This window comes from Embiotoca jacksoni, unplaced genomic scaffold (genome assembly GCF_022577435.1).
Source record: "Embiotoca jacksoni isolate LCO1_2020_lvr unplaced genomic scaffold, fEmbJac1.0.p SCAF_10, whole genome shotgun sequence".
In the NCBI taxonomy this organism is placed as follows: domain Eukaryota; kingdom Metazoa; phylum Chordata; class Actinopteri; family Embiotocidae; genus Embiotoca; species Embiotoca jacksoni.
The window spans coordinates 13,622,149-13,641,752 of NW_027185230.1; the positions used below are offsets into that span (position 1 = coordinate 13,622,149).

At 41.5% G+C, this 19,604-nt stretch overlaps 1 protein-coding gene across 1 annotated transcript; it reads right to left on the reverse strand.

Moving 5' to 3' along the window:
- Positions 1-11,317: 11,317 nt before the first annotated feature.
- foxd1 (forkhead box D1) lies at positions 11,318-17,160 on the reverse strand. The gene is made up of 2 exons (XM_069168394.1): positions 17,078-17,160; positions 11,318-13,222 (listed from the first exon to the last, which is right to left on the reverse strand). Exon 2 carries the CDS (start codon positions 12,925-12,927, stop codon positions 11,869-11,871), a length of 1,059 nt encoding a protein of 352 aa, XP_069024495.1. The 5' UTR covers positions 12,928-13,222; positions 17,078-17,160; the 3' UTR covers positions 11,318-11,868.
- Between the last annotated feature and the right edge of the window lie 2,444 nt (positions 17,161-19,604).

A 19,604-nucleotide genomic window follows, 5' to 3' on the forward strand; every position in this document is an offset into this window, starting at 1 on the left:
ACATAGAGTGGAAATACATTTGAATCAATCTAAAAAATGATTACCTGGTGATCTTTTTATCATAATCTAAGATGTTCTAGAGCTATTTTAAAGACTCTTCTAAGAATTTGGATGAAAATAATTCCCTTTTCCCAAAGCCAGTAAGGACAAATGTTATTTCTGGACACTTGAAGTAGAAAACACAGGTGCAGCTTTGGAATGGGGTAAAATAAAAAAACACAAAAAAACGAAGAATGAAGCGGAGGTAACCTGAGCTTAACTGCCTGTTGGCTCCAGCTACATATTTACCACATAGACACGAGCGGTGGTTCCAACCTTTTGATGTATCTCAGACCACCCTCACGTCAAAATATGTAATAGCTCACTATCTGGCTCTAAAAGTACGAGATGAGATGTCAAACTACTACAAGCAGATGGGTTCCATCTTTTTATGACGCTTCAAAAATTTGCCAACAACGGATAAAAGAGATGTTCAACACGCAACAAATTGATTTCTCATCTTCCGGTTCAATTTTTCTCAGCCAGGCATAAAAATAGAGCCTTTTTATTTCTATTTTCCATAAAATCTTGCGAAACCAGCCATTTTTTTTTTTTTTTTTTTTAAATGAACTAATGGATATCGTGACACTCCTCCCACTCCGTTTGTACCTCCTTGGGTGCTTTTTCTCCTGCTCCTGTGTGGGAGGCGATGTGAGTTGCACAGGTGTGTCCGGAGAACGAGCCGCACCTGAATCAACTCCTCCTGATTACATACACTTCCTGTGCCGGGGAGGTCAGGTTGCTTTTGTCTCCTCCATGCTAGCAGTAGTTTTGTTTGGTTGTGTTTTGGGGTCTATTGGGTTGGATTTTTTTTTTTTTTTTTTTTTTACTTTACAGTTTTGCTTGCACTCCACTAGAGTTTTACTCAAATCCGTGCTCACCTGCGTGGTCTCTCTAGTTTTGGTTGAGCATGAAGCTGCTTCGTGACAATTTCCATAAACTCAGGATCAAAGTTTTTATTAAACTGCCCTTTTAAAACTGCACGATGACACATGGAAAGGGCATTCATACGTAGAAAAAAAAAAAAAAAGAAAGAAAAATCCCCCTTAAAAATGAACCAATTTAGGAGTTTCAAAAGGAAGATGGGAGAAAAGTATGAGGTAAACGAGGGAAGAAAAGTTCCAGAGCTGACGAATGACCAAACGTTGAGATGCCTCAGATTTACGTGTTTGCTCTGTGACATCCTCGCACCACCCGACCACTCATCAGCGCAGAGTAACACTATCCCCTCCGGTGACGGGCAGAGAAATGGAAACACGCTGATCTGTGTAACACATGTGCTTTCACCCTGGACCGAGACCGCGTTCCCGGACCCCCTACCCTCCACGTTCTACCTGAGTGCAGAGTGACGAGGAAGGATGGCGAGATGATGAAGAAGAAGAAGAGGAGGAAGAAGACACCGGTGCAGCCAGTGAATCAATTAGGCTGCAGAGAAGTTGTTGGAGTTGCTTGCGATCTTTTCAAAGCTCCTTTTTCCCGCCCCTCCAATAAGCTGTTTTACTTATTGTCACAATTCAAAACTATGTTTATCTGGCACCTAATTTCTTTGCTTTCATAGCGAGAAACTCAGTGTAATCCGGTTTTGTTGAAAGTTCCTCAAATGTATTATTCCACCGTGTTTGAGTTGGCCATTTTCGAGCTGCAGTGCCGCACATGAATCAGTAGAAAATAAACAGCATCGTCTGAGAAACCGCCACGGCTACAGAAACAAATACAGACGTTAAAACAAATTTAGATTTTTTTTTTTGTTTTCTTAGGCTTCACATATAATAAGGCTTAATTAGTGAAGCGGTTACGCATGTGTTTCGCCCGAAATATTAAAAGATGAGGACACGTCACGATGTTTTGGATGCTACGTGACTGTCGAGTGCAGGTTTTAATTCATTTGGATTTTTGGCTGCTTAAAAGAAAAGAAACAAGAGCTGCACGAGTGTGAGGGCAACACCTGACCAAACACGGCACATAAAAGGTCGTAGATGACCTCTGGAGTTGTTCTCATTATGTTTCATTGGACTTATATGGACCAGGTGCTCGGTCTCTTTTAAAAAGGATACAAGAACAGACCGGGTCATCATCAGGTTTTTAGAAACAATGAGGTCACAGATCTAAATTCCTCAAGTGCCAACGAACCCCTAAAAGGACATTTTTTTGTTCAACTTCTAATACATTCATTTAAAATGATTCATAAATTCTACTTCAAAGCCTCTTCTCGAAGGCCAGAACTGCAAATCTGTGAGATGAAATATGAACAGAGCATCAAATTCAGATGTGAAAATGTAACTTTTTCCACGTGTAATAATTTCATGTGGAAAAACACATATGTAGCCACAGGTGAATTTCACACGTTTCAAATGTGCAATACTCCATATTATGACATGAGTTACACATTTTTGGCAAAGATATATATGAAATTACTAAAATATGCACTTAGATTTCATATTTAACATGAAAAACAGTCAAATTTAAAGATATTTAGACAAAAAAAATGTGTTAGTATCTAACTTTTTCAGGTTGTTAAAGAGAACCAAAAACAGTAAAAACGTGACCTCAGTGTCCTCTAATGCTAAAGTGGTGTAAATGTCTGCCTTATGTAATTATTATTATTGATATCATTAACTTTTTGTGTGTTCACTGTAAATATGAAATAAATGAAGACCACACAGCTGGCTGCTCCTTTGACCGGTGGCCACATCATCATCATCATCATCATCATCCTCATCATCATCATCCTTTCATATACTGACTAACACCACTGATTCCTGGTAAAACAGATATTTTGCTGTTTGGAGGAGACCTGCATGCATAATGATCGCACTGAATTACCATTATGGGATGGTGGTAATTAGTCTTGGTGTTCACGTTTTAAAGAGTGTGTGTGCACTGAGGGTATGTGGGTGTGTAAAAGCCACTTTTCCAGCTTAGTCGTGTACGAGAGGGCAAAAATGGAAGCATAAGTGAGGCACTCTAAGCTTTGGAGATGACACATGTGAACCCCCCCCCCCCCCCCCCCTCTTCCCACCATCCCCCTTCCCCCTTTCCCACCACCGACCAAAGTAACTGTCGATTCAACTGGAACACGTGCAGCAAGTTCACATTATGGTAATTCAGTAAACACACAAGTTGGACCTCTTTACCGCCGCGTCAACCGTCGCAGTTTGTGTGAATTGCGGAGCTGCGCAGTCGAAGTCCATTTACGCGAACAGTAGAATTACATTAAGAATTCGTCCGGTAAATTTCAGCCTGCGCTAACGTCGGAGCTAAAGGCTACGTTTCAGCGGGGCGTTGTGCACCCTGCCGCGCTCTGAATATGTATCCTGTTACCTGCCAGTGGAGCCACTTCACATATCCAACAGAGGTCCGTTCAGAAACGGCGGGCTTGACCACCCTGAAGCACGGGGGCCGCTGGACGCCCCCGCCCCCACCCCCCCGCAGCGAAGTTAAACTTTCACAGAGGCCCCTGAAAATGTTGTGACAGGGCACAGGAAGTGCTTACTGCCCTGGGAGGAAGTATCAAATAAAAAGGCATCTTTTTTTTTTTCTCTCTCTCTCTTTGGTGAGAACCTTTTGCCAGTTCGATGTTTTTTAACACTGGCACTCGGGACAAAAAAAAAAAGTAGGCTTTCAGCAGGATATACAGTGTTTTTACAGTTTCATTGCCCCCCCCCCCTTTGAGAGAGTCAACATTGTTGTTGCACACTAGGTGTATTGCTTTCTTTCACCAAACCTTTGGAGGAAAAGGACGGGAATGGAGACAGGGTTGGTAAAAACTTGTCCTTGACATCTGTCGATCTCCAGAAAATTCCTCTAAGATGACACACGAGATAAACTGCAGAGCTGTTCCTGTGAATGTTTGAAAATCAACTATGACATTGCTGCTCACTCTTTTCCTCACGCAAATATCATGAATCCATCCTTTGTTCATGCATTATGACTCAGTTGATCACTTAAAAAAAGTGCCATTTTAAGGGCTTTTCTTCACCGCGATAATGTCATAAACGACCAGCAGTGACGTCGCCCGTTGGTTTGTGAACTTCCATTATGAAGCCTGGAGTTCGGATTTTACGCCGGCACCATCTAGTTCGGAGCGATTTGGAGCCAGAAGTGACCATATTTGGACGAGCTGGGAGATCTGACTAGTTCAGATTGGAAACCGGGCGATACTACGTCCCGCCCACCGATAGCCGTAAACTGACTTCCACCACTGGCCTGTCAATCGAAAAGACATTATTATTTCGAAAATAAGCTCCAAAAAGTAGAGATTATTTTCAGATGGACCACCAGAAAACGAATAAGAAGGAGAAACTTTCGCTGACAACACCGAGATTAACTCGTGGAGAAAGTTTATTGACTTCGAATTTTATGAGAGAAATGGAATGGGAGTCTACGGAGGCTTTTTGGAGCCAACCCTCTCGTGGCACTCGGTGGTTTTGCAGTTTAAGGCACTTCTGCAGCGGCCTCATTTTTCAGACCCGGAAGCTACGTCTACTTTTAGTCATACATAACAACACGATGTGTGTGATCAGGAAATCATAGCCCAGATTCTTAATATGCTGCAGGGAATCATATTTTAATCTTTTATGTGGTTGCACATTTTGGCAAAGGCCACGACTCGCAGTGCTTGTGTGTGTGTTTTCCCTACAATCTCTGGATCTAATTGTGCTGTCAAATAACCGAGACGACATTTTTGGGCCAACTTCCAAAAAAACCCTGAGAAGACACGGGGACACAGAAAGAGAGGTGGTGTGTCCCCCCCTCCCAAAAAGAAACGCAACCACTTAAACGCTCCGCTCCAGCGTCTTCCTGTTCCTTTTAGAGATCCGAGTCATCTGCCATAGACACTTTGTGGTCGAGTCAATGAGGCGGAGAGGAGGAGGAGGAGGAGGAGGATATTTAGGGAAGGAGTGAATGGGGGCCTACATGGGTGGCTTCTAGTGGGGATCCATTTTTATGTTGTTGTTTTGCAGTTTGAGTGACACGGCCGTCGTCACGGTAGAAACTGATGACATAACGCAGAAGGATGCAGACTACTTTACAACTTTGAAGCTGAGCGGGGAAGCCGGAGTTTAAAGTAACCCCTCCACCCATTCACGTACACAAACGGACCTTTTCATCTCTACGGTCCCGGATTTGTACTCTTATATTTTGGAGTGTTTGTCTGTCTAGCTCGCTGGGCCTGTGTTTAGAGGGCCGGTCCCGCTCGGAGGAAATGTTTGGGTCTCTGCCTTGTGTCAGCAGCAGCCCCTCGGTGTGGATTACCTGTGTGGGTGTCACCATGATGAACGGGCTGCTGGAGCTCGATGAAGTGTTTATGACCGAGAGGCGTTGTTGCATGTAACTAATCAGGCCTTGAAGCCGGTAGGCGAGCGGCAGCCTCGCCGAGCGGCAAGGCAACGATGCTTAACGACGTGGAGGACGCAAACAGTCAGCGGATGTTGCCGTGACATCACACAGCTGCCGGCCCCAGAAGCCTTTTCGGAGGGACCAGGATTTTTTTGGCGGACTTTCCCGGGCCGAGATGCCGCGGCCTTCCTGCAGCCAATTTGCGTTGTATTTATTGTTGTAACCTAAGTAGTAGATGTCTAGCTAACCTCTGTACTCTGTTTCAAGTGGACAGAATAATAAATCCTGCTGCAACAAATGGTTTGTTTCAAGCCGCCTGTTATTTTATCATCACATTCTGCACAAGCGTGATGGATAAGCTACGGGCCCCGGTTGTTTGTATGAGCGGATAGCATGCCAAAGCAAACACGTGCAGGGCTAAAAAAGTGAAAAATGTGGTGAGAGGCAGCAACATAATTCTGCAGCAGATCCCGGATCTGCGGGTTCACACCGAGGTGAGACAGGCAAGATGTAGAACAAATAAAAACACCCCCGAAAGTCTTCAGCTAAATAAATTATGTGCAAGGACGCGTATGGGCTCACGAAGTGGTGAAAAGCGTGGGGTTTCTCCCTCGGCCCGTCTGGAGCGAGGTGGTCCGGAGCCAGAGGCTTTAATTCCTCTGTCAAACAGCACTTCATGCATCTCCATAGGTGTTGCTGCAAGTCTCACAATGTGTGCTCATCACTGCTGCACGCTGAGGCAAAGGACTTTCAACACTGTCACTGGTGTCTGTAAGATCGGATCAAAAGAGCTAAAACAATGATGAAAGATTTGTTTTAGGTTTTGAGAAAGAAAGAAGGAAAGCAGGTGAAGATGAAAGAAAGAAAGAAAGAAACAAGTGAGTGAAGAAGAGAAGGATAGAAAGGAAAGAAAGACGGAAAGAAGGGAAAGTGGAAGGAACAATCAAAGAAAGAAAGAAAGAAAGAAAGAAAGAAAGAAAGGAGTGAGGGAAGAAGAGAAAGATAGAAAGAAAAGAAAGAAAGAAGGAAAGAGAAAGGGAAAAAAAAGGGAAAATAAAATTAGAAATCAGAGAGAAAGAAAGAAAGAAAGAAAGAAAGAAAGAAAGAAAGAAAGAAAGAAAATTGTAATGGGTCAGAAAAAGGGAGAGCAGAACGATGGCATTACAAAAGGGGAAAAGCAGAGTCTCTCTTGTGTAGCAGGTCCTTGCAGTTGTGAGCAGCCTCTAATTAGGCCAGTATTCAGGGGTGGCATTAGTTCCCAAACTTTTTAATGGGGTGGAAAGCGGAGCTCCTTTTAGAGAGAGGGGATAAGTGTAGCGACTGTTCCATACACTGAATAGCAGATGGAGAGATTCTGCACCTCCCTGGGAGGTATTCATTCTTTTTTTTATAAAAATTTCATTCCTTGTACTCCCCCCTTTTCCAATTGCTCTCTTTTTCTTACATCTCTCCTCTGGTTTCCACACACCTCACATCTCAAGAGGTTTAGACACATTTGTGTTTTCAGTTTTAAAAAAACTGATCCAAGAAACAGCAGAAATTCTGTCTTTTAACAATTACAGTGCTGGTGATCAATGCCAGGCATCGTGCCTTTCAAAATATAATAAATTATTTCATAGATGCATAAAACTGACTTAAAACTTTATTTTATTTATTTATTTTTTTTCCCGTCATAAGGATCAGACATGAGTGAATAAAAATACATTCTTGATTGGCAAAACTTACTTATTAAAAGTAATATTTGTATCAATGTAACCTTTCTTTTTTTCTATTTTGCTTTTATTTAAGATCCTGTAATGTATCTGAATCATTTAAGATATATTTCTTAAACTATTTATTCCTTAGTGTTTTGTTGGTGTTTAATTTTTTTTTATCAAAGTTTGCCAATATGTGCTTTACTTTTTTTAGGGGGTTAAAATGTCATTAAATAACTTTTTAGGATTTATGATATAAATAAAAAATATTATGATGATTGTGGTTATTGTTATCTTTTATTGTTTTATGCAAAAGATATTATAAATATCTTAGTTCACCTTACAGAGGACTTCCAGTTACACTACATGCACTGCACGTGTAATAATTTATCGGTTTACAGAGGTATGTGACTAGAAACAAAATATTTTATCATTCCAGTTTTGTAAAACGTTTTTAGAGAGACAAAAATTGAGCTTCAACAATTTCACAACTTAACCTGCATTTATTATACAATAAATGGTTTTATTTTTTGTTTTGTTTTTAACTTTAACTCATGTTCTTATCAACTTAATCTAATTTCCACATTTACATTCAGTCACATTTGTTGTGACTTTTTCCATATGAATAAAGTTTGATTGACTGATTGGTTAAAAGTTGACGTCTTTATGATGGTGTTTGGAACCTTATTTGACTCAGAAATGATTTTCATCAAAGGGGAAGGAAATCTTATTACCAAAATCCCATTTCACATAAATAACCGCCCCATAAACAATAAAACTAATGTTGATCAAATATTTCTAAGCACTTGTGTGTGTATATATCCTGTCAGTTTTATTTTTATAGCCGAACACATTGAAAGCCAGAATACTGTAACTGATCTTATTTTCCACAAAAGTGTCTTTTACACTTTAAATCCAGTCAGTATGACCATCAGATTTGTTCCAAGAAGCTGTTTTCTATCTTAAAACAAACTTCTGCTGCTTTACATCCAGTGATGACCAAAGCACCTGCGGCCAGCCTGAAACTTTTCGTCCAATAAATCTATATCAAAGTTAAAAGTGTCCAAAGGTTGGCAGAATAACCAGTTTACTGGTCTGCATGCTTTAAACAAAAAGCAGTCATGTTTTTTACGACTCCCTTTGAAATATAGATTATTCTTACAGTCTTGAATGCCGTTACACTTTTTTTTTTACCCAAAGCCCAAAGTGTCTTTTATGAGCTGAGTGTTGTGCTTTATCCCCTCTCCTCATGAACTGTGACCCAGCAGGATAAACTGCTAACTGAGCTTCAGTCATGCTCAAGAAGGCTGATGCCCACATGATCCGTGACATTGCATGAAAAGCTACCCTCTTTTTTTTTTTTTTTTAAACTGCAGGTCCTCCATATATGCTGTTGCTGCTGCTGCTACAACTCATGACAAAACATTTATTAGAGTTAAATTCTGCAGCCACTTGATCACTTCAGACTTTTTAATATGAGGTTTAGAAAACCTACATGTCTTCTTTCATTTTCTTATTCAACATAAGCAGCACCTTTTAAATATTTCCTGTGTTTTAGGCCTATTTTAAACTGTCAGTGACGTTTATTTTACTTCAGAGTTTGATTGGTTGATTAAAAAAAAAAAAAAATCTATTTCGGGGTGTTTTGAATAAAAATATAAATAATGTCACAATAATAATAATAATAGCCCTAATAATAATAATAAGGATGATAATAATATTTTTTTAAATGAACAACCGTGTTTGTCACTACACCACTTAAATTAACCAAACAAGTGCAGATAGATAGATAGATAGATAGATAGATAGATAGATAGATAGATAGATAGATAGATAGATAGATAGATAGATGCGCGCGCACTGCGTCTTTCTTTTTTCTTTTTTTTAACCTTGTCTCGCGTCTTTATTTATAAAGCCGCCTCACTATATCTTTGACAGGACAAAGAAAACAGCCTGATGGTTAAAATGGCAGCGGGGGGCTACAGTCTACACAGAGTAACTTAAATATATAATAACGTACAAACACAAATTGTGCTGAATGTGGCGTTTAAATGCTCGTTTCCAAACGGAGTATGACTTACTCCGACCCCACCCCCCCCCACCCCCATCATCCCCCCCCCCACCCCCTCCCCCCCTTGTGTGCCAAGCCTGGAAACTTAGCATGAACAGCCTCCAACTTCTCCTGTTTATGGGTTATTGTCAGAGCATTTACGCGGAGACAATGGGTGAAAAAGGGCTGCTAAACTGACTCTAAATGTAGTAGAACCCACAAGACGTCACAGCACCCGAAACACGCTCCACGATCCCACAGAGACAGAGAGAGAGAGAGAGAGAGAGATGATAGAAATGTCTCAAGAGAAGACCATCAGATGTGATAAAACACACGACAAGACTGCAGGACAACGAGAGAGGTCGTACTCATAACGAATACGCACAGGTAACACACACTGTTGGGCGTATCAAACTGATATATAAATAGAGATATGGCTACCAAAAACAAAAACAAAAAAAAGCACTACAGGCCTGAATTATAAACCACTGCTAACAGACGCAATATAAATCCTCAGAACTCTTGGAAATCGTTATTATTGCAGATATTCATCGCCTTCTCCTCGTTTCGCCTATTTGTAAACAAGTCCATACAGTACAACTGACCTCCTTCCCTGCCGCTCTCCCTACTCCCCGGTTATATGTGTAGGCCGGCGTGCGTGCGCGCGTATACGTGTGCTTGTGTGTGTGTGTGTGTGTGTGTGTGTGTGTGTGTGTGTGTGTGTGTGTGTGTGTGTGTGCGCGCGTCTCCCCTGTCTCTCGTTGCGTGTTACATCATCACGCAATCGCTGTCCTCTCGTGGCCTAGTGAACTGGCTCTAAGCGCTGCACCAATTTAGCCATCTACTACACACACACACACACACACACACACACACACACACACACACACACACACACACGCACGCACGTTGCTTTGAATCAGGGGGAGGCAGACACACGCAGTCGACGGGCGCACACATCCAGTCACGGAAAGCAAGCCCCCCGTACAGTATGTGGGCGACATATACACAGCTGATGAATAATTGAAAATAGGAGGGTCTGACCCCATGCAGCATCGCACGACAACGCAGGTGGCTGCAAAAGCCCCGAGCTCCACGGCTCCACTTTATAAAAAAAATAAAATAAAAAAAAATAAAAAAGGTTATCGGGTTTTTGGGGGTGTTTTTAAACGCGTAAAAAAAAAATTAAAAAAAAAAAAAAAAATACTACGTCGTTTGGCGTTTTATTCCAACGGTTTCCTGCATGGTAGAATTTCCATAAAGCCCCCCAAAACTTAAATGAGTGGATGAAGGTGATTTTTAACCTCCCAATATACATCCTCATCCACGAGCCTCCCTGTTGACCCCCGGAGGCGAAGACTTTACAGCAGCGACGTTATTTTTCTCTGACTGAGGGGATGGAGGGAGGAAATGGGGGGGGGGGGGGAGGCTAGACTGTGTCGAATAAGAGCAGATAATGAAATATTATGACGAGGAGTGTTTTCTCAAGAGGTGGCCAGCTGTCGACATCGGCACCGGTGTAATCACCGACCTGAAGCAGGCAAAAAAAAAAAAAAAAATACAGCCCCTGTTTCAACCCCTCTGACACCCACCCGTCCGCTCCGCGTAATTACGAGGATGAGTGTGAGAGAGGTCAGACGGACACACAGGAACCCGTGTGCGCATGTTCCAAAGTGTGCAACGTTGACATGAGAGCGTGCAAACATCTGAGCAAACAGTTTGATCACTGCAAATATTTTTGCGGCCCCTGACGGACACACACACACACACACACACACACACACACACACACACACACACACACACACACACACACACACACACACACACACGTGCGTTGTTGTTTTATAAAGGGGTGAAATCGTTTTTTAGCCTCCACTCAAAGCCATACAGCTGTTCTCCTCTCTATTTAGACTCATTCATTAACACAACAACAGTGTAAAGACACAATAACACCATTAACGTGCCCATCTTTTGGTGTGTTGGGTTTTTTTTGTTTTTTTTTGGCACCACGGTTTAGCCTCAGCACCCTGGAGTAGCAGTAAAGGCCCCCAGGAAAGGGGTCGACATGAATTAATAAATTTATGCCCAAACAAATTAGCTTTTTTTTTCTTCTTTTTTTTTTTTGTAAAACGAAATTTATTCTTGTTGAAAAACAAACTGTGTAAAAATATCACACTTCAATTACACAATACTTGCCAAAAAAATGTACAAGGTTTTATTACTGAAATAAACACACACTGCATATTATTATAAATGTATGACTTTGCTCTGTTTTCTTTTTTTCTTCTTCTTCTTAATACAAAGTTTAAACCAAAACCTTCAAAACCTTGTTTTGATTTGTCAATAGAAAAAACATGGATGTGTTTGACACAAATACATTATTAGCCTATTTCAAACATGTGATCATTTATAACCTGTCCATTAAAGTCGTTATATCCTGAGACGCCCTAAACAGTGACTGAAAACGAATCACTTCATGGAAAATACAAGGAGTTCAAAAGTCTGATTCAAAAAACAAAACAAAAAAATTAACATAAATATATCTTCATAGACAGCATGAATATAGGCACAAATAGTGTTTTTGTATGTCCATCATTCAGCTGCGTGCTATCAAACAAACATACAAAAATAATCCTACCTTCAAAGAGGGGCGTTTTTTGTTTTTGTTGCTGTTTCTTTTTTTTTGTCTTTTTTTTTTTGTTTTTTTTGTTAAGTTTCTTGGAAAGTTTGTAGTTAAGACATTTAACAAGCGCTCGTGCCGCTGACAACTCTGCTTGCAAAGTTTTCAGCCGGGTGTAAAACGGCTCCGGGATGCGCGCTCTGCAGCTGGCTGGCCGCGGGAGGCCCCAAAGCGGACGGTAAGACCGGGACAACGACCGGGGAAGTCCTGGAAGGGCTCAGCGACCCTCCGATGATACTCTCTATGGAGAAGGGGGACCGCTGCACCGGGGAGCCCGACTTCTGCACCGGGGACGCAGCCTGCACGCTGGCTGAGCCCAGACTGGAGCTCAACTGGGGATAAAACCTACTCCTGGCTAAGTCCGTGGTGCTGGCCATCAAAGACGGCGAGGGGATAATGGTTCCCGTGTGTGAATGTGAATGCCTGGAGTGCTGCTGCTGCTGCTGCTGCTGCTGCTGCTGGAAGGCAAAAAGCGCAGAGTGTGTGTGGTAGGACTGGAGCTGGATGCCGTATCCTCCGCAGCCGTACGGTCCGTAGCCGTACGCAGCGGCGGCGGGGATAAAACTGTTATGTTCCCGCAGTAAGTCCTGCGTCTGCTGCCGCTTGAAGCGTTTCCTCCGCCTCAGAAAGCTCCCGTTGTCAAACATATCAGCCGACTCCGGGTCCAAGGTCCAGTAGTTGCCTTTCCCGGGGTTCCCGGGCTCCCTCGGTATCTTAACGAAGCAGTCATTGAGGGATAAGTTGTGTCTGATGGAGTTCTGCCAGGCCGGGAACTTCTCCCTGTAGTACGGGAAGCGGTTGCTGATGAAGTCGCAGATCTCGCTCAGGGTGAGACGCTTTTTGGGGCTCTGCAGGATGGCCATGGTGATTAAGGCGATGTAGGAGTACGGGGGCTTCACCAGGGTGTTCTTGCCCGCCGGCTTGTAGGTATCCCTCGAGGAGGTGGAGCCGTCCAGGCACGGGGGAGGAGAGCCGGCCAGGAGGATGCCGTCGTGCATCTGCACCACCTCGTCCACGTAGGAGCGCGTCTGGTTGTCCCCATCCTCGCCCTCGCCGACCACGTCTATGTCGGTCTCTTCCGAAAGGATGGAGGCATCCGACATCTCTGAGCTCAGAGTCATGGCTCACACACACGGCTGTGCCCCTCCGACAGATGAGGAAGACGATGAGATGCACAAGCTGCCCTGCCCTCCCTCTTCAAAAACTCATATGAGGAGGGTGGAGAGGAGAGGAGCACGTGTCGCCGCCGCAGAGAAATGTCCCCCTGTTTCTTCCGCGCTATTTCCATATGTTTTCAGGTTTTTTTAATCGCCGACTGAAGGAGCGACCCTGCCGATTGCCGGGCTGAGAACTGAGCCGGGGGAACCTGCAAAAGGGCCAAACCTGAATCACACAGGGGGCGGATCCTCTCTCGGCCTTTATACCACCGGGGCGGTCACATGGTGAGGAAACGTCACCGAGACAAATGAAAAGGGAGAAAAAAAAAAAAAAAAAAAAAATTAAATAACAACAAAAAAAAAAAGGTCTTTGAAAATTAACTGCGAGTGGTTTTTGGAAAAAAGTTTGGTGTGGCCCACATCCTTTCTAGTGGTCATTCATGGTGGCCTGCAGTCCGCAAATGACTAATCTGAAGCTTTTATTCCACGCGATGTTTTGCGCAAAAATAGATTTTTTTTTTTTTAAAGAGACAAAAAAAGGTCTTTAGGAAAGTGTAATTGCTGGTGTGGTCACTGCTAAGAACGAAGCGGATATTTTGACAAGCTTTTTTTTTATTTATTTAGGCTTCTAATGCGATGCATTAAGGAAGCGCGTGCACCTCTTTATTTTATTATTATTATTATGTTTAATTTGCAGAAACATACCCCCCCCCCAAAGCACTTGGATGAAATACAAAATAAAGTTATGACGAAAATGGACTAATTTACATAAATATAATTTTTGCACAATATCATTTTATATTTAATAGGAACGCCTTATGAAATACTGACGGAGACTGGTGCACCATATCCAGGCAGCTCAGTTTGCGTGATCCGGTAGTTATCTAGATTATCCGCGAGCCATTTGTAATGGAAAAGAGTCAGCTGTTAACTCGAATCAGTCACGGGTCACGCAGAGCATGCGAGCCCCAGATATAAGGCCTCTGCGGTGCGTCTGGAGCATCATGCTGCGTGTGTGTGTCTGTGTGTGTGTGTGTGTGTGTGTGTGTGTGTGTGTGGTGTGTGTGTGTGTCTGTGTATGGATGTAGCCTATCTGTTAATTTCAATTTATTTTACTGGGTCAACGGATAGACTATTTTCATCGTGGTTCTTTAAAAAGTCACGAAAAACGACAATGAGTTTTGCAGTAAACACACAGGAGAAAAAAAAATAGTGTTAAGAAAGTGTTCATCTAATGTCAAGTGGAAATTGCACAACTTGTGTAAACCCATTAAAAAGCTTGATAATATATAATCGTCCGGGTTGAATATGACTTTAAATAACACACGTGTTCCTTGATTTTAAAAAATAGTTGTATGGTTCACAAAATTGAGAGTAAGTGAGGTATTAAAGTATGAATCTAGATTATGATTTATTCAGTTTTACCTCTGGGCGACCATCTTTCTGCAGCTCAGCCCTCAAATATGACAGTTTCACTCCTTGTCACTCTTTCCCCATTTCTGTTAAAAAAGGGATTACAGCAGATGGTGCTCCCGAATTTTTTTGACGAAATACATCGAACCAAGCAAACAAAATGATCAAAACACTGAGTTTAATCAACTTATTCATGAAGAAAAAAAATAAACTTTTGTTCATTTTAAATCTAAATTTTTCTGTCCTAAGAATTAGAAGTCAGCTTTAATAAATCCAGTTGGCCCCAAAAACACGTTTCGACGTATGATAGTCATATCAGACTGATGGATGTGTTAGTTAGGTGCTCTGTGTTCCCCTCTTTCCGGAGGTTCCCATTAGTCCAGCGCCATCTAGTGGTGAAATTACATCACGATTACCAAAAACACGTCTGGTCCATTAAAAATAGAAGCTGTTCCAGCTGTTGTGTCACAGCCAGAAACATGTAGCTAACTTTCCTTAAACTAACATTGTTTTAGAGAATAGAGGTTAGAGAGTATCGTGCTGGCATAAAACTATTCAAACAAACTCATCATTTATTTTTATACAAATAAGCACCAAGAGATGTTTGGCGGGAAAAAAAAAAAGGCCAACAGAATATAATTATTTATTCGGCTATTTATCATGTCTGTCTCTACTATCACCAAATCAGCAGAAGAAGAAGAGGATGAAGAAAAATATAAACAAAGAAAGTTAAATACACACACACACACACACACACACACACACACACACACACACACACATACACACACACACACACACACACACACACACACACACACACACACACACACACACTCCTAGGCAAGTACTGCATAAATTATTATCTAAAATAATGAATCACTGTTGTTTATAAATGCAGAGAAGAGTTAAGCTATTATTGTAAAAAAAAAAAAACAACTAATACTGGTTAATGCTGACTGAAGCTTTTTTTTTTAGTTGATTTTTCAGCAATTTTCCTCATGTGTTACCATTACCTCAATAATCACCTTACAGTTCAGAAGAATTGTGCCATGATTTCGTTTTGTATTTCATCCTGAATGATAAACATTCCAAGTTATCAATTAAAACACCATTAATAAAGTGTTCATGCGCCTGTTTTGTACAACTTTGAGAGGGATTTTTTTTTTTTTTTTTTTTTTCTATTCAATCATTCCGTTTCGGCTACGTTTGTCCTTTTATATCATTCCTCAGATTTTTAACGGACTCTCCAACGTTTGGAAACCCCCAAAACTTAACATCAGCAGATACGTTTTTCTGATGTTTTGCACCAGGGAGACAGTTCATCTGCGGAACTTATCCAAAAATTCCACAAGTGTATTCCAAAACCCAATAATTACCACAAAAAAAAAACCATACATTTATTCACGTTGGTAATCAACCCTCAGTGAGTTAATTGCCTCACACTATCAGAAAAGAAAATTTAAAAAAAACAACAACTCAGCATTAAATAAATGAGGACTGGCCTGTTTTATTACTTGACCCGAGGCTTCCAACAGCAGCCCTCGTATGCGGTAAACCACCTCCAAAGCGCGCCGACGGTGTCTCCGTGCCACGGGGTACCAAGAAAGCACTTCAGCTGTTTCAACGCGATGCCCTGCCTACCTGGCTGCTCTGACAACCCCTCCCTCCCCGAGTGTCACCACAACGGTCAGCCTGAGAGAGAGAGAGGGGGGGGGGGGGTGTCTGCGGGGCATGTGATCAGCTAATTAATCAATTAATTCCGCATGTGATTCACGTCACGAGCAGAACAAAAAAAAAAAAAAAAAAGGCGAGATAACTGAGCAGCAAAAGGTAATACTGGGCGTGGGGTGGACAGGAAGGAAGACGAGGAACATCAGAGTCAAACAGAATTAAATAAATAAAATACTTTTTTTTTTTTTTTTTTCATTAGTAAATCTAAATGGCAATGTTTTCAAATATTATTTCACTCCAAAAAAAAGATACAAACCGAATTTTATTTCCAACACCTATGCCAGTGGGGTTCAATATCTCCTGACTGTGGGGAAGTTTTAGTCATGGGGGTGGGGGGGCCATGTGATTATCATGGGGATGCACGAAGAAAACAGAAGGTAAGATGAATTAATATGTCAATTTTTGCATTGTATTTACAAATAAACATTTATGCTATACTGTCTGTTTAATTGGATTAGGTGAAAGTCTTCTATTTCCACATATGCATGTTTGTTTTTATTGTTATATATTGCTGGAATTCAGTGTTGGAGTGTGTGTGTGTGTGTGTGTGTGTGTGTGTGTGTGTGTGTGTGTGTGTGTGTGTGTGTGTGTGTGTGGGCGGGAGGGTGTTGAAGGCTGTAAGTACATCAGCAAAAACAGGGAAACATTTAATTTAGCAATTGTTATGCTTGTAAGAAGTGTATTGTGGTAATTTATTCCTGATTTATTTTGTTGTTGTTGTTTTTTCACAGAATATGTTTAAACGTGTGTAACTTTATTAAACAGCTCTTGCTTTACATTTTGCATTACCGGTGTTGTGATATCGTGTTCACAGGCCATAACTTGATGACAAAAATCCTTCGTCGCAGTTGTGTCGATTTGTAAAACCATCTTACAGACAGATCTTCAGAACCGCGATTCAGAGCGGACAGTTGAATAAGACACAGGTTTGTGATTTAAGAAAAAGATCCAAGTCTTCCCAACTTACCTCTCCCTCCTCTGTGTTGGAGGTGTCCGCCTGCTGGTCATCGGTTGAACCTGTCGAGGGCCTCGAGCCGAAAGGTCTGAAATTAAAGTTGTTCCACATACTGCGAGTGTTGGCAGAGTTTCCTTCCCTGCGTGTACTTCGGCAGTAGGTGAAGTTGTGTCACGAAAGTCTGCCCGGGAGATCCGATCACCACCTGAAAGACAAACACGCAACTAAATGAAACACTTGCTCGCACATTCACACACAAAAGAAAAAGCTGACAAAGCAACTCTGCGGTGAAATGAATGAGTAAAATGATGTGAGGTCAAATCATGTCCGTCTGTTTGACTCATCAGCAGAAGAAAGTCTTTTCATTCAGACATGTTTACTTCCCACCATAGCAAACATGAGAGCTTGGACTGAATGATGAGAGCTGGAAGGATTGCATGAAGGGGAAAGTTTTTTAATGAGATGACCAGTGTGCACATTTGGACGTGATGGACATAAGTTGATTTTATGTCCTAATGTAGTTTATGGAAAACAGAGCATAGGGATAATGATTAATTTGAGCTGTTTGGGATCACGACTCATCATGTCAGAAGCTACTAAAGGCGAACATGTATGTCTGTACTTTTGTTTTTTTCTGCCATGAAAAAAATACTGTATTGGAAAGTGGCTTGATAATTTAGGGTCTACCCGGAGTCGTTCCAAATTCAATTAATATCGAGCATCTCTAAAAATAACTTTTTGTTGCCGTAATTTAGCATATTTATACAGGCAACGTGTCAACACTGCATTGCTCGATGCAAATACACTTTTCTCGAAATAAAAATTGCTACTTCACTTGCAGGTGCCTCGCATCTTCCCGTCTGATGCCACATAGTGTCTCTGAAACAAACTGGCTCACCTACTTTTACAAAAAAAAAAACAACCCACAAACGAACAAGATGGTGGGAAGATTTCTCAGTGGTTTCTTTCTGATTCGCTCTTCCTTTGAAGGATGCCTGTAGATAGACTTGAGACCTTTTTAAATCATAGCCTTGTCATTTAACGAAGGGAGATGTTTTTCCCCCACAAAGGCAACTTTAAAAAAACATAAAAAAAACAACTGTGAATTTATAATCAGGATCCGGGTGGTCGGTCGGTTGGTCCCTCCCTCCCTCCAGAGGGTCAATGCCTTCAGTTGACTCTCTGGTGTATTTGGGTGGAATTGTGTGTTTGATGTGTAAACTTTTTTTAAATTTTTATTCCTTTAATGCAACAGTGTGAAAGGTTGCTCCATCAAGTTCCTTTTCCGTTCCCAGTGACTCCCAACTTGATTTTTTTTTTTTTTTTTTGCCATTTCTTGTTTTCTATCATTTTAATTGACTTAGTAGGGACTTTCCAGTCTCCAGAGGGCCCTACTTTTTTTTTGCTTTATTTTTTTTGCATCGCATGCAGGGCTTCTTCTTGATTTCCCAACTAGTGACCCCTATTTACCAGGTTTTGTGTTTTTTGGAAATGTAACATCCCCCTAAAAAAAAAAAAAAATCTAAAGATAAAACTTCTGCTCTGATAACCGTGCCATTAACTGATTTATGTCTATGGCCTAGAGGACCTCGACTCCCCATGTTTTCCTTGAGTGCACTACTTACAGGCTTGTCTTACTGCCCCAAGGTGTCCACCAATTAGCATCTCCCACTTTGAGGAATTTCTCCTTCAAGGTTGCAACTAATCCTGAACCAATTAATGGATCTTAAGCAGCAGTTTGGTTGTAATCCCTCATCTTTGTCTATCCGTTGCAATGACCTGACAGCAGAAAATAACCTAAAGATTTACGTTAGCCAAGCAATCAGCTCCCTTTTGAGGTTATCTCAAACATTTACGTACACTGCATCTGCTTCAGAGTATAAGACTTTTATCCTTAAAGGTGGAAAATCTGAGAAAAAGTAATAAATTCAGTGAGGAGGACTCACTCGGAGGCTGTGAGGCAGCTGAATGATATTGGTGGCCGTATAATGACAAAGGCATGAATATTTCTTGGTAAATCTAATCAGATTGTTCTGCTTTTAGGTCATTAAATCAATCTGTCAGACTGATGCACAGTAAGGACACATACACAAAGCCCAGTGAAGTTACAGTCCATTTTAGTCTTTCAAACTATGCAGATAAATTTAAAAACATACATTTTTGACCCAGAGGGAACGTTAAAATATCCATTGACTTATACGACAATGACAAAAACATAAGCAAACACAAGAAAAAAAGTGCATTCAAATGAAGTTCGGTGAGCAACCATGTCTCATTTGCTAAAAATCCTCTCCTCCCATTTCTGTTTGTGTTTTTGTGCTTACTATATTTGTGATACGAGATCTGATCACAGGTGGTCAATCGAGACGCATGTGGAGACCATTGACTGTATATAAAAGTGGACGTAGCTTCCAGGTCCGAAAAATGAGGTCAATGTGGAAAAGCCTTAAACTGCAATACCACGATGGCCACTAGAGGTTGGCTCCAAAAAGCCTCCCGCTCCATTGACTCCCATTCAAATTGTCTCATGAAATACAAA

Excerpts from the sequence above, each read along its gene's own strand:
- foxd1 (XM_069168394.1), bottom strand. The coding sequence starts at position 12,927 with ATGACTCTGAGCTCAGAGATGTCGGATGCCTCCATCCTTTCGGAAGAG.